Genomic DNA, 12,926 nt, shown 5'->3' on the forward strand with positions numbered 1-12,926 from the left:
AATTATTTAGGGTAGTACCCCAGGGACTATCCCTAGTAGTTAAGGGAAAAAAAAATAAAGTTCTCTATAAAAAACCTGCCTGACAGCAGGTTATATTATAGTGCAGAAGAGAGTCTAAAAGGAAGAAGCAGATGTTCCACAGCACTGAACTGTAAGAATTAGAACAGACAAAGTGCAAGGAAATGTACTGTGGTAAACAATCCTCTATAAATTAACATAAATTAAAACCAATCTATTATTATTCAGCAGCTATTAGCTATTCCTTTTTGTTGATTATACTCCTAATTCATACCAGAGTAATGAATCCATGTTCCGTAGATACAAATAAAACCTCAGAAAGATTCTGCATTTTTTTTTTAAAGGCCCAAATTCTTAGGTTCTAGTTATGGCCCTGCATGGTAGTGTTATGGCAGGAACAGAGCAAGCAAGGAGCCACCTCAAACTACACTGCAGCCCTAACTTGGGAAGCCCAAGACAGTAGGCACCATTTGAAGCAACAGACGTACTAAGTCAGAAACAAGGGCACAGATGTTGCCTTGCTGTGTACACAATATAACTACACAGGGAAAAGCTGGCTGCATGCTCTTAGCCAGCCTTACCCAGAGTACAAAAGGACATTCTCCTTTCTTTCACACACTCCTAAGTATCATCATTTTGCCACTGCAGTTAGTAAGAAAACACACAACTCATAAATGATATTCTTGCCTTTATAAATGTCTATGTGCCTACAGACCACTGAACAATAGTCTGTAAGGAATAGCAATAGGGTATTTTCTGATTTAAGATGGGACCATTTTTTCCACTTGATCCATATTAGACACCAGAGTTCTTAGCTATAGTTAAGAGATGATAAATATATGCTGAAGTCCAAATGAACACTAACTCATTATAAAAAACTGGAATAATCTTCTTACTCATATTTATCTTAATTGCTAACCCTTCTGTCATGCATGTTCTACTATGGCTGCTCTATTTTATTTTTAGAGATAAAAACTCTGCATCATACTTCCAGACAACAGAGACTGCCAATATACAGCCCCATTGCACTGAATGAGAAAACACACCAACAAGAAGTGATACTTACTAGTTTGGTATATACACTTGTTTTAGCTTGCTTTCCGCTTCTGCTGCTTTCAATCGTTTCTTAAAAGAGAGAAACAAAGAAAGAAAAAAAACAGGTCAGAGTAAAAACAGAACAGCAGGTGAATGTTTGCAACTACAGGACCTGAAAGTCAGATGATTCAACTCTGAACAATTACAGCTCTTACTAATGGAAAGAAATGAAATTCATTCATTTCTTGGCATTTAGTGGCTATAGCACTCCCTTCTAAAAAGGAAATGCCCACTGAAGTCCAAAGAATTTTCATTGAGTTAGCAATACTGTCTCCCATGACGTCAACTAGTTTTTACAGTGGCAATCAAATAATTTCTCCTATGGGTGAACTTTTAATCCATGCCCCTTTTATTCAACAGGAATTTATGCACCAATTGCTCCCAACCAGTTTCTTCCTAAGATAAACATATTCTTCTGCACTTATTCTCCTTGTTACCATGTACCATTTCAGATATATGCTAGCTGGACACATCTTATTCACTTACACTTCTGATCAAATGAACCAATTCAAAGAATACTGATCAATTTGTTTAAGTTAATTTGGATAAATACATTATATATGCTTCCAATAAAGGAAAAAGAACCCTGGGTTATTCTTCTCTCTCGCATATACTGTCAAAAGCTTCCCCCAACCAAATTTTTTATAGTACAAATGTTTAATCCCACTGCCTAACATGCCAAGTATCCCCATTTTAAATCATGCAAATAAAAAAAAGAAAGCAACACCAGAAGGTTTTTACTTGCTTTTTGTTGGTTTTAGGATTTTTACTTATTTGTTCTTTTAATTCAAGGACCAAGACCAAGCGTTCCAGGTACAATGAAAATAGGAACTGAATTCCCTTGTGCTGGTATTCACTATATAGTAGCTCACCATTTGGAGCTAAATATCAACTAAAGTTTGTTTTAAATGTTTATATTTTTACTCCTTTCTAAAATCCATGACTACAAGATATAAATCCTTTTGAATTAAAAAGGAAGAAAAAGAATGATATTGTGTTCCAGAAGATAGGAGGCTATTAACAGATTCATAGGAAAATAGGGCTGGAAGGGACCTCATAGATTCATAAATGTTAGGGTTGGAAGGGACCTCAATAGATCATCGAGTCCAACCCCCTGCATAGGCAGAAAAGAGTGCTGGGTCTAGATGACCCCAGCTAGATGCTTATCTAACCTCCTCCTGAAGACCCCAAGCGTAGGGGAGAGCACCACCTCCCTTGGGAGCCTGTTCCAGACCTTGGCCACTCGAACTGTGAAGAAGTTCTTCCTAATGCAAAATCTCAGTAGGTCATCTAGTCCAACCCCTATCACGAAGCGAGTCCTCTGTGTCTATACCATCCTATAGTAGTGTTCCTTTAACCTACTCTTAACTGCATTAAAGAATCCTCTTGCGCAATTACCAGGGACAACAATGGAAATATCAAACACACAGTCAGAGGTAAAGCAGGATGAAGGTACTGTCAATGTACTGCCACTGCAAGGACAAGAAGTAGTTTGTTAAAGTATGCTCGACAGATCCAAGGAAGAAAACAACAATAGGCGGCATCACCTCAAGAAATATTAAAGAAAAGATGCAGTATATATTAAAAAGAAAAGCAAAACAGGGGCAGCCTTTCAAAACAGAGTGCTGGGGAAGCCTACTAAATAGTCTTTTCATTTTGGCCTACACTGAAGAAACCTTTTTCTGCTGGAGGGTTCCACTAATCTGAATAGAAGGATCGTAATTCCTTCTCATTAGCAGAAAAGGCAGCAAATCCTTCAATCATGTTTGACACTGTCAAGTTTTTGGGGTTTTTTTTAGTTTTCCTTTGTTCTATCACATCTTTAATTCTTAGCCAGTTAATAAGTTTTCAGTTAACCGTGTAATTGAAAACATAGTACTTATTAAAATAATGGAGAACATTCTAGAGATGAGTTATCCTTTATATCATACAAACTAAACAAAAGAGGGACATTGTGTACTGGTGCTGTGAAAGAGACAAAACTATCGGTTGTCACTGGTTGTATAACACACTAAGAAAACCACTCCAAAAGAGGAAAGATCTTGCCAACAGTCCCAAAACAGGAAAACAAAGTATGATTTGGAATTCGGAGGAAGGAAAAAGGACCTACAAAAATGTTATGGTTTCAAAAATGCCATGATAGATATCAACAAAGGTCAATAGAAGCCTGTGGAAACTGTATCTAGGAACCCAACCAGAGAAGTTCTGCAGAAAGCAATGCACTGTTCTTAACATTTATACTGAACTGTCCAAAATGGACAATGCAACCACAAAAAGGCACTGCTATTCTATAAAATACTACATGTATTTTGACAAGGCTCTCCTGTTACAGTCATACAAGTTATCTTTTTTTCTGTAGTATGGCTAGTCAAATACTTAATATTAGCTCTGAGTTAATTATCTAATCTCTAAATTGGGCAAACAGTGCCTTCTCACCTTGGTACAAGTTCTGAGATCCACAGAAGTGAAATATAACATGACAGCTATCCTGTCTGCATATGTAGACAGCCCAGCGGTTCTCAACTTTTTTAGGCTCAAAGCACCCATCCAAAAACATTAACTCTTACTTTCATTTGTTTTTTGATCACAGAAAAAAAAATAAATAGGGTAATTCCTCTCTTCCAAAAAAATTCAGAAATAATGTACCACAACAGGTCAGAATGGGTGTTTTTACACATGCACCAGGAGTGCAGGAGGGGGCACTTTAGCACGGCTGTGAGCCACTCTAATTAAAATGCCCAGAGCTTCTCATGTATCAGTGTCTTCACATTTCAAAATGGCAGTGGAGGCACTTTATCTAAAGCTCGAACAAGCTTTAGTTACAGTGCTCCCACTGCCATTTTGAAGTGCAGGGACACTGATACATGAGATACAGAAGCTGCCTGGAGTGTGCTAGTTAGCATGTTCCAGCCCAGCAGACTCAATTAATCAAGTCTGCTCCAATGCACTATAATTACAGCACATCAGAGCAGCCTCTCAGAACATGTACAGGCACCCAATGTTTCTGACCTAATTTGAATTCCTATTTGAACTCAATGGGTTTCTCTTGTAAATCACGTAAGTGTGAAAGTACACGGGACAGCACCACCTGCTGCAGCAGCTATTTTTCTATGCCTATCTTTGGATATCATAGCACCCTGGTCAAGAACCCCTGTTCTAGACTCAAACTACAGCATGCATAGAAATTAATGTATTCATACAGGCAACATGTAACGTTGTGTAACCCTATGTAGTTTGTTTCACTATACTGTTAAATGTAAAATTATGCTACCACTTTCCTAGCCAAACTTTTTAAAAAACCTTTGTTATCATTTGTAATAAAGGCATAAATAAAAATAAAATGCTAATGAATTTTTAAGCCATGCTAGTGTAAACTGTGCTGGAAGAGAAAGGAAACAAGTTTAAGGGCCAGTAGGAACTACTTTAGTTAGAAAGCCCTAGCTGATGAATGGTAAAAGTTAGGTACATATTAGAGATAAGCAAGTCTTGTTTTCAGTTCAAAACAACTTCTTAAAATCTTAAATCTTTAATTTACACCTTCCAAGATCCAATGAAGTAGAACAGGTTTGGATTGGTTTACAGAGATTTACAGAAGAAAACATTTTCCAAACTGTTCAGAATTTTGCCTAAAAATTTCCCCAAAACGTTAAACCCTTAGACAGACTTTGGGGCTAAAAAGGAAAATACAGTTTTAATAAGTTACCGTTGTACTTTGTAATGCCAGGAGAAAAGAAGGTAGTTTGAGTAAAATAAAAATTTACTTTGTACTTTTTATACTCCTCTCTCTCTTTTATTAAAATGCCAAATTAATACCATGCAAATAAAGGCCATTTGTGCTGTTTATTAATAGTTACATTTATTAAATTACTTAATAAATAAATTTGGGAGAGTGGTCATTGATTAGTGATTGATTAATGCCTGCCACACAACAGGAGGTTCCACGGAGATACCCGATACACAAATATCAATTTGGATCACACCACAGCTGATAAGGAGACAAAACTTAATGCTTATTGGTTTGGTATTTTCATTTGGTGGGCTATCAGTTGCCTAATTGGTCAGTTATCATTTGATATTCATCAAGTAAATGTCATTAAGAGTATTGTATAGCTGGGCAAACAGAGAATTGGGAATGATGCAGGCCCTCTTAACACAGTACTGTAATCAAGTGGGGAAGGCAATATTTCCCAGATATGGGGGCTGAGTCACTCTTTACTTGCAGCCTTAAGTAATCACTATCCCAAATTAAGCCAGTAATCCAATCTCTGACAACAGCTATTACCTTGTGAAAGTTCAGCAAAAGGTGCAAGAAAGCCAGTAACACGCAATCACCGAATCGTTTGTCCATAAGAAAGATCTCTCCCCAGCATCTGCCAGTTAATAATTGGTTTATGCCCTGAAGCATGAGGGTTTATATGCTTTAAAAATTTAATGCTATCTAACGTAGCTGTAAATGTTCTCATCCATATAAATATCTAATCTTACTTAATCCTATTAAGCTCTTGGCCTGAATCATATTTTTGTCTCAGTGAGTTCTACTGGTTCATTTATACATAGTAGAAACAAAGTATTCCCTTTTCTCTTTCCTCCCAAATTTGTAAAACTGGGATATTACCAACTTAGCTTTCTTATGGTGGTGGAAAGACAGAGCTAGTTAGCTGCACTAATTTGAACTCAGTCCGAAGATAGTCTATAAAGGTACATATCTACCCTAACTAAATAAGATAATTACATTAACCAGAGTTGCTATAGTTCTTGAAAAATTAAATGTTTTGCATAAACAAAAACATCTGTCTTTTAAAAACCCATTCCTGGGTTTATTGACTTCCACAGGGCCTGGAGTATGGGAGAGTCTCAAAGATGTACAATATTACTGTTACTATGCTATTGGATAGCATATTTGATGGAAACATTTTCTTAAGGAGAAAAGCAATTTTAAAAATAAAGTGAGAAATGGAATGCAAACAAACAAAACAAACAATGGAAATTTTATGGTCAGCTATGTAGTGGATACTTTAATAGAAGTTTGAAAGTATCTCAAAACCTTCTTCCTTTCATTTTCTAGGCTTATAAGCTTTATTCCACCTTGTTAGACTTTACTAATCTTTCAAATGCCTTAAAAACGTAAGCTATTACTTCTAGGTGAAGGCTACTGAGTCCATGATATATTTAAGAGTAGAGGTTTCTAAGCGGTCAACCTCAAAACAACATTTCTCTGCATAGTTATGTAGCATCCTATGTGTCATTTGGTTGCTGAAACTGCAACTATTCTATGACCCTGAACATACAGAGTGCCATACTGGATCAGACCAATGGATTATCCCCTATTTGTTACCCATCCTGGCATCTGCCATCACTGGTTTAGAGATGCCAGAAGATATATCCCCAACTGTTCTGTTTAATTCCTATTAATGGATCTAGAATTCATGCATTTGCCTGGTCTCTTTTTTAACCCGGCTATAATATCTGCCTCTACAACCTGCTATGGTAATGAGTTTCATAGCATATAACATGTAAAGAGCTCTGGGGTGAAAGGCCCTATAAAAATGAACAATATTTCTTTTATAGTATGTTCTAGTTTTTTTTGGGAGATGGTATTTTGAGAAGACTTAACACAGAAGTCCCATAAAACCTTTTAAGCTTAATGACAGCAACTGGAAATAACTGTCGCTTAATCAGGATGTTATTAGCATAACTCAGGATTTAAGCAATCCCCTAAATCCTCTAAATCATAGATCCCATATAAATGTAGGCCCCTTCAACTTCTCTACTCTTGTTTCTCTTTTTCTGCTCCCCATTTTTCAGTCCATGTAGAACTCCAAATAATCTCACTCACCTCTGTCCCTCCCTCCCACTCATCTTCCCAAATCTTGCTTTGCAGCCTCTTTCCCCTGTCACCTGCTTCCTGACCTTATGAGTCACACTTACATGCTGCTCTCCTTTAAGCCCTAATCTTCTCAAGGTTACAGGCTGTGCGTGTGCATGTCAGCGAAAGGGCAAAAGATAAAAATAAATGAGAAGTCTGCAATTCTCAAGACGCACAACAATACTAACCCAAGCAACCTCACAATCTTTTACCCTTGCCATCCCTTTGCAATGCCCCAACTAGTATTTGTAGTTAGTTTTACCTTAATTATATATTTTCTCATTGGAGACAACACAACTCAATTATATTAATACATCCCACTTGACAACCTCAAGTCAAACCCGGGTTCATGGGGTTGTTGGGTTTGGTTTTGTTTTTTGGAAGGAGGGGGGTTAACACACATATGCACAATTATTTCTGAGCTACTTGATCACTATGACACTCTTCTTGTGCAACTTGCCTTGTTATATCAAGAGTACTTCAGGACATTGTCCTGCATGTCTGCCAAGTGTCATGGATGTGTTCATCCTGCTTCAGAAGGATCATCCTCCTGAAGCTGAGAAATTAAAGAACTCTCATTCTTTTCTTACATTAAAATATAACAATGTTCCATACAAGCCCCTCTCTTTTAAAGAAGAAGTTTTCAAATCACTAGTGAAGAGGTTGATAAGGTAACAAGCAGAAGTTCTGTCAGTAGTCCTCTCTCAACTATTTCCAATTCAGAGATGTGCTCGCTAGTGAACAGACTTGGCCAATTTATTTTAAGACAGCAGTATTTCATTCGAGGAGACGCAAGAAAGAGTAGACTGATGATGTCCTGAAAAAAGGTTGAGAGAAACAACTCCGAAATGGTTTCTCCCATAAAAACAACCTTGCAGCTACACAGACCAGTATCAAGAAGTTCAATACATATCACAGGGCCATTTACCCCAACATTAGAATACCAAGCAATGGGGGTCCAGAAAGGAAAAAAATCTCTTAAATTCAATTGTGGAGAATGAGAGCACTCCACTCCCAAAAGAGTTACCCTGGGAGATCTGCTCCTTTTTTTTTTTCCCCTCAGATGTTTCAGTCTTTAGTTATGCTGATGAGCTTATAATCTTACATACTAAAAGGTAGGTAGAATTAAGCCTGCAATATTTGGAGAAACGTTACTACAAACAGGAAACCACAAAAAATTAGTGGCATGCTAGTCCTATACCACAAAAGAAACTGAAACAGCTTATCAAATTAAAGTATCCCAGGAAAACTGTGTGCCCACCTCAAACATATAATTCTACTCCCTTAAAGACAATGGGACCCTGTACTAACCCATCCCACCCAATGGTCCCTGTTCAACTTGAACTTTACCAGATTTTTCAAACACAAATGGTTCTATGCTCTGGGGCAGAGGTGTCAAATATCAGATCCAGGCTGGACAGGTGGCTCATCTGATCTTTCGGTTTCTCTAGTTCCTGCACCTTCTCACAGCAGCACAAGCCATGGGTCCTGACTATGGAGGGGAAGTTGGGAGGAGGGGAGGAGCACCAACAGGATCCGGGGGGAACCTCACTAAGTGAATAGCAATTTTAAAAAGCAATTGTTTCAAACACATTGAGCTATGATGTTTTATGACCACACACAGTAATGACACTGCCCTAGATGTTTTAAAAAAAAGCTTGATATTACTAGTTGCTTGCAATATTTGAGAATTTGGGATGTGAGAATTAGCCCAGTTCTGACTAAATTAACTCAATCCACAAGTTACCTCCAGAAGCCACAAGCACAACTCTAAATTCTATCCCAAATTCCTGCTTCCAGCTACACTGTTGAGCAGCATAGGAGAGGTGGGCTGATATATTCATGACTGTAAGATATTCTTTATGTAGATGTGCCAAAATGACCATTAGAAATTGCTGTGTTTTAAATTGTTGCAAAAACAAAGAAGGTAACAAAGCCTTTCATGCAATTAATCTTTTGACTATCATGTCTACGGACCCAAAATGAAGAGGAAAAGGAACAGCAAAAGAAACAAGTTACTATTTCTTAATTAAAGGCACTGAATGTAAAAAGAAGGATTTTACAATTGCCCCAGTTTTTCCCCTTGCCCAATATCTCAGCAGCCCTGGACTGGATACGGCTCTTTAGAGCCAGTCAACACTAATCATGCTGGCTAGAGGTCATAATAGACAAACAATGCAAGAACCTCTTTATTTTCTGCTTCATACATCACCCCAGCCCCTTCCATGCCCCACAAAGGAAAGACCTTGTAGATCAGGGGTGGGCAAAATACAGCCCAGATGCGACCCGCCACGCCATTCTGTCCAGCCCGCAGGGCCCCTAAAAAAATTTAGAAAATAAATATTTATCTGCCCTGAGCTGCCTGTCATGCAGCCCTCGATGGCTTGCCAAAACTCAGTAAGCAGCCTTCCGCGCAAAATAATTGCCTGCCCCTGTTGTAGATCCATGCGACTGGCTTGCTGGCTAGACAAAAAGCCTGCTTTTAATACCTATAAACATATATATTTCAGAAATTTAGTAACAGTAGTTTAAAGTATCTTAACTTTGAAAAATATTTAAATCTCTCATAGTCCTGTACACATTTGGAAAGATCAAAGCAACCGCAAGACAAGAAAAGCCTCCTTCCTTGGCTTCACCAGGAGGCCAGATGTTCAGTTCTGACCCTGATAATCTATCTACACTTCAACCAAGCCCAGTTTCCGTGAGCCAAATGACTTCTCATGTTAGCCACCCTGAGCCCACTCCCAAGCAGTTGAATTTTCATTCCACAATCAAGACCTAACTAACAAAAGAGGGAGACATGAAAGACTCCCCTACATGCAGCTGCTTTATTTGTAGTACAGGGACAGCATGCCTCTCCATTAGCCTCTGAACAATGATAGCCACACACACACACACACACACACACACACACAAAGAGCAGAAGCCAATTACTGTGTCAACTCTACATACAGTTTAATGGAAAAAGAAAGGAAGGCCTGCTTCTTTTCAGTATTCTTCCACCCCACCACACTTCCTTTTAATGTCCCACATTTCTATTGCTTAATTCTCTCAAAAGAAGAGAGGATGTCACTAATAACAATAAGGATGTCAATTGTCAATAATAAAAATAAGGATGTCAATAATAACAATACTACATACAAAACACACATGCTCATTCATTAGTCTAATCTATCCATAATATCTAAAAGTGGAGTTCTACTCTGAAAATGAAAAAAAAAGTAAATGGTATGATGGGAAGCTCCGTATTCATTTCACAACTTAGGCAAATACAAAATACACGTTTTAGATATCTAGGACCTGGCAGACTGTTTGCCAGGGGGGAGAAGGAAAACGGAGCTTTACCAGACAAGGTAGTACGTTAGTTCAACCCGGCTCTCCAGACTCTGTATAGATCAAGCACTTCAGCGGGGCTTTTCGGCACTTTTATCTAAAGCCGATTCAATCAGCTTTAGATAAAAGCACCAAAAAGCCCTGCTGAAGCACCCAATCTATACAGACATTGGGCAAACCGGGTCAAACTAATGTGATGCTTCTTCTGAGCGTGCACTGTGCAGTGTGAGGTACGCCAAGCTTACAGCACTGTTTTGGGGGTTTTTTCACAGTTATAAACAGGCTTATCTCAAAGCCAACTGTTCAATGAAGGAAGCCAACTTTTTTTTTCATTAGGTATTCTTCTCAGTAATATAAATTGTTATAAGTATATTAGACCTAATAACATGATGCTGGCTATATCAGAAATGCTTAGGGAGAGATTTCTCTCTCTCTTCTTTCTGAACTATCCTATCCAACTCTTACAGCTAGTTTTCAGTAACCAGATTTCCATGTTTCTGGTACTGTACTTTGACTATTTAAAGGACCAAATCATTCTCATGTTTAAATACTGATGAGATACAATGAGAGCAAATAATAGCCCAAACTGGCTTGTAGGTGCATGGGCTCAGGTAGTGCTGTTCAATGTTCCTGGTGCACAGGAAAGAGTAAGTTAGATGCAGACAGTCCAAGGGTTGCATCTGGTGCGTGGCCCAATCCTGCAGCTATGTCCTGGGTCCAGGCCATGCAAGGACCTGATCCAACATGAGGTCATGTTATGCTGCCCTGTGGGGCTCCCACCAGTTCCAAAAAATGTAGTGGCAGGGGAGCACTGGCAGCATTAATTGACAAAGAGTTCCCAGAGCTGCAGCAGTCAATAGTGCCACTACCCCCCACTGCCAGATTTCCTGGAGGGAGCTTCACAGGCCAGATCCAACCCACAGGCTGCGCTTTGAATACGACTGAGTTAGGGAATCACAGCCCATCTACTATTCTCCCCCTCCATCCTCGTGCCCTCCCCAAAAGACGCATGTTATTATGAATGCTCTAAGCTCCTCCATTGGAGGGGCAAACATTTGAATCTGTAGTCCTGATATGAGCAGGTAGAGGCGAGGCGTAACCATGGAGTGGCTGTTTTACACAGCATTCACCTCCTCCCCATGGAAATCTATGGGAAGTTTGCTGCTGAAGCAAATGCTGACTTCGAATACTGTAATATGTAGGGATTCGTTTCATTTCCATCCCCAAACTTAAGATAAGCTAATATGTTCTGCAGCAGTCTTTTGAAAGTTCTTCTAACAGACAATAAAAGAAGCAGTTGTGTAAGGAACACAAATGGGAATGCCACAGGTTTACCTCTTCATGGAGGCTGAAGAATTTAGTGACGCAGGGCCACTTCCCATGGTCTGGAGCTCAGTGAAATCCACTTATTGCAGACACTGAACCCCAAGAGAGAGCAAGCAAGAGAGAGATCAAAGAAGCAATGCTCCCCTTTAAAGGCAGCAAGAACAGCTCCTGTTAGAATTAAAGGAGCAGTGCTAATTTCTCTTACCTGCTGAACGTATCGGTCTGTAGTTTTCCACATATAGTAATACTCTATTATGCTGGTTAAGGACTTCCATGGAAGCTAGGGACATGAAGAAAAAGCAACACAGTCATCACAGGAAGCCAGTACAGTGCTTCACAAATTGTCAAGATTCCTTTGACAGAAGTCTTACAGCACAAAGTGTTTTATACATGATATATCTTCCTAATAAAGAAGCCAGTCATTATCTGGACTTCTTAAGGGCACCAAGCACTCAAGATCCATGTAAATGCTTTTCAAGTACAATGCCTTCATTTTAGAAGTGGGGCACAGTATAGGTAAAACCATTCTGTGCTGGCTCCACTTCACACCATTCAAGGAGCAAAGACCCAGTGTGGTAAGTGTCACACTGACTCAGACTCTCCGGCATGCAAAGATACAGAGCATAGGCACAATTTTAATTTGCTCTGCCCAGCAGGAGACAGCACATAGAGAAGCCACAATGCTCTGGCACCTCTACTTGCTAGATCAGAAGCATAAGAACCCTAGATGGAGCCACAGCAAAACAATGTTGGGCTGGTTCCAAGTCCCTCTGCCTAAGAGGCACAGGTTTAGCCGAAGTCACTTGGATACTACTTCTGTTTTGTTCCTATCAAGAAACTTTAGTGCAGACAGTATGCCCCACTAGGTCCAAGGGGCAATTTCCCAAGACAGCTTTAAAAAAAAAAATTAAAATAAACATTGAGAGAGGAGTTTCTAAAATAGCTCTTGAATAAACACTCTAAAATCTCAAAAGATTTGTCCACGCACTTGCACTCCTCAAGACAAATTAATTCATGGATACCTGGGCTTTTATAACACTCTACCAAATCCTAAATCCAATTGTAATAAGCCAAACAATTTTAAATTAACAGAACTGAAGAAAAGATCATCATGATTTGTAGTTTAAACATTATTATTGAGCATACAGCTGTCTTTAGTAAAAGCTCTGCCCTCCTACCACAAACGCACACTATTTGTCCCCCAATTTACAGTTCAGTAGAAGCAGATATCACTGACATGATCCACCATAACTGAATCACTTTAATGAGCAAAACATGTCACCCCTTG

At 39.0% G+C, this 12,926-nt stretch overlaps 1 protein-coding gene across 4 annotated transcripts in view; it reads right to left on the reverse strand.

Annotated features, from left to right (window-relative positions):
- Positions 1 to 12,926, reverse strand: part of MTA1 (metastasis associated 1) — a 127,813-nt gene that overhangs the window by 48,737 nt on the left and 66,150 nt on the right. For all 4 annotated transcript variants that reach the window (XM_014605207.3, XM_006259952.4, XM_059728259.1 and 1 more), the window contains exons 10-11: positions 11,844 to 11,918; positions 1,085 to 1,143 (exon numbers count right to left, since the gene is read on the reverse strand). In XM_014605207.3, coding sequence (XP_014460693.1) covers positions 1,085 to 1,143; positions 11,844 to 11,918 — 134 coding nt within the window. The remainder of the gene's footprint in view (positions 1 to 1,084; positions 1,144 to 11,843; positions 11,919 to 12,926) is intronic.

Source organism: Alligator mississippiensis, chromosome 5, assembly GCF_030867095.1.
Source record: "Alligator mississippiensis isolate rAllMis1 chromosome 5, rAllMis1, whole genome shotgun sequence".
In the NCBI taxonomy this organism is placed as follows: Eukaryota; Metazoa; Chordata; order Crocodylia; family Alligatoridae; genus Alligator; species Alligator mississippiensis.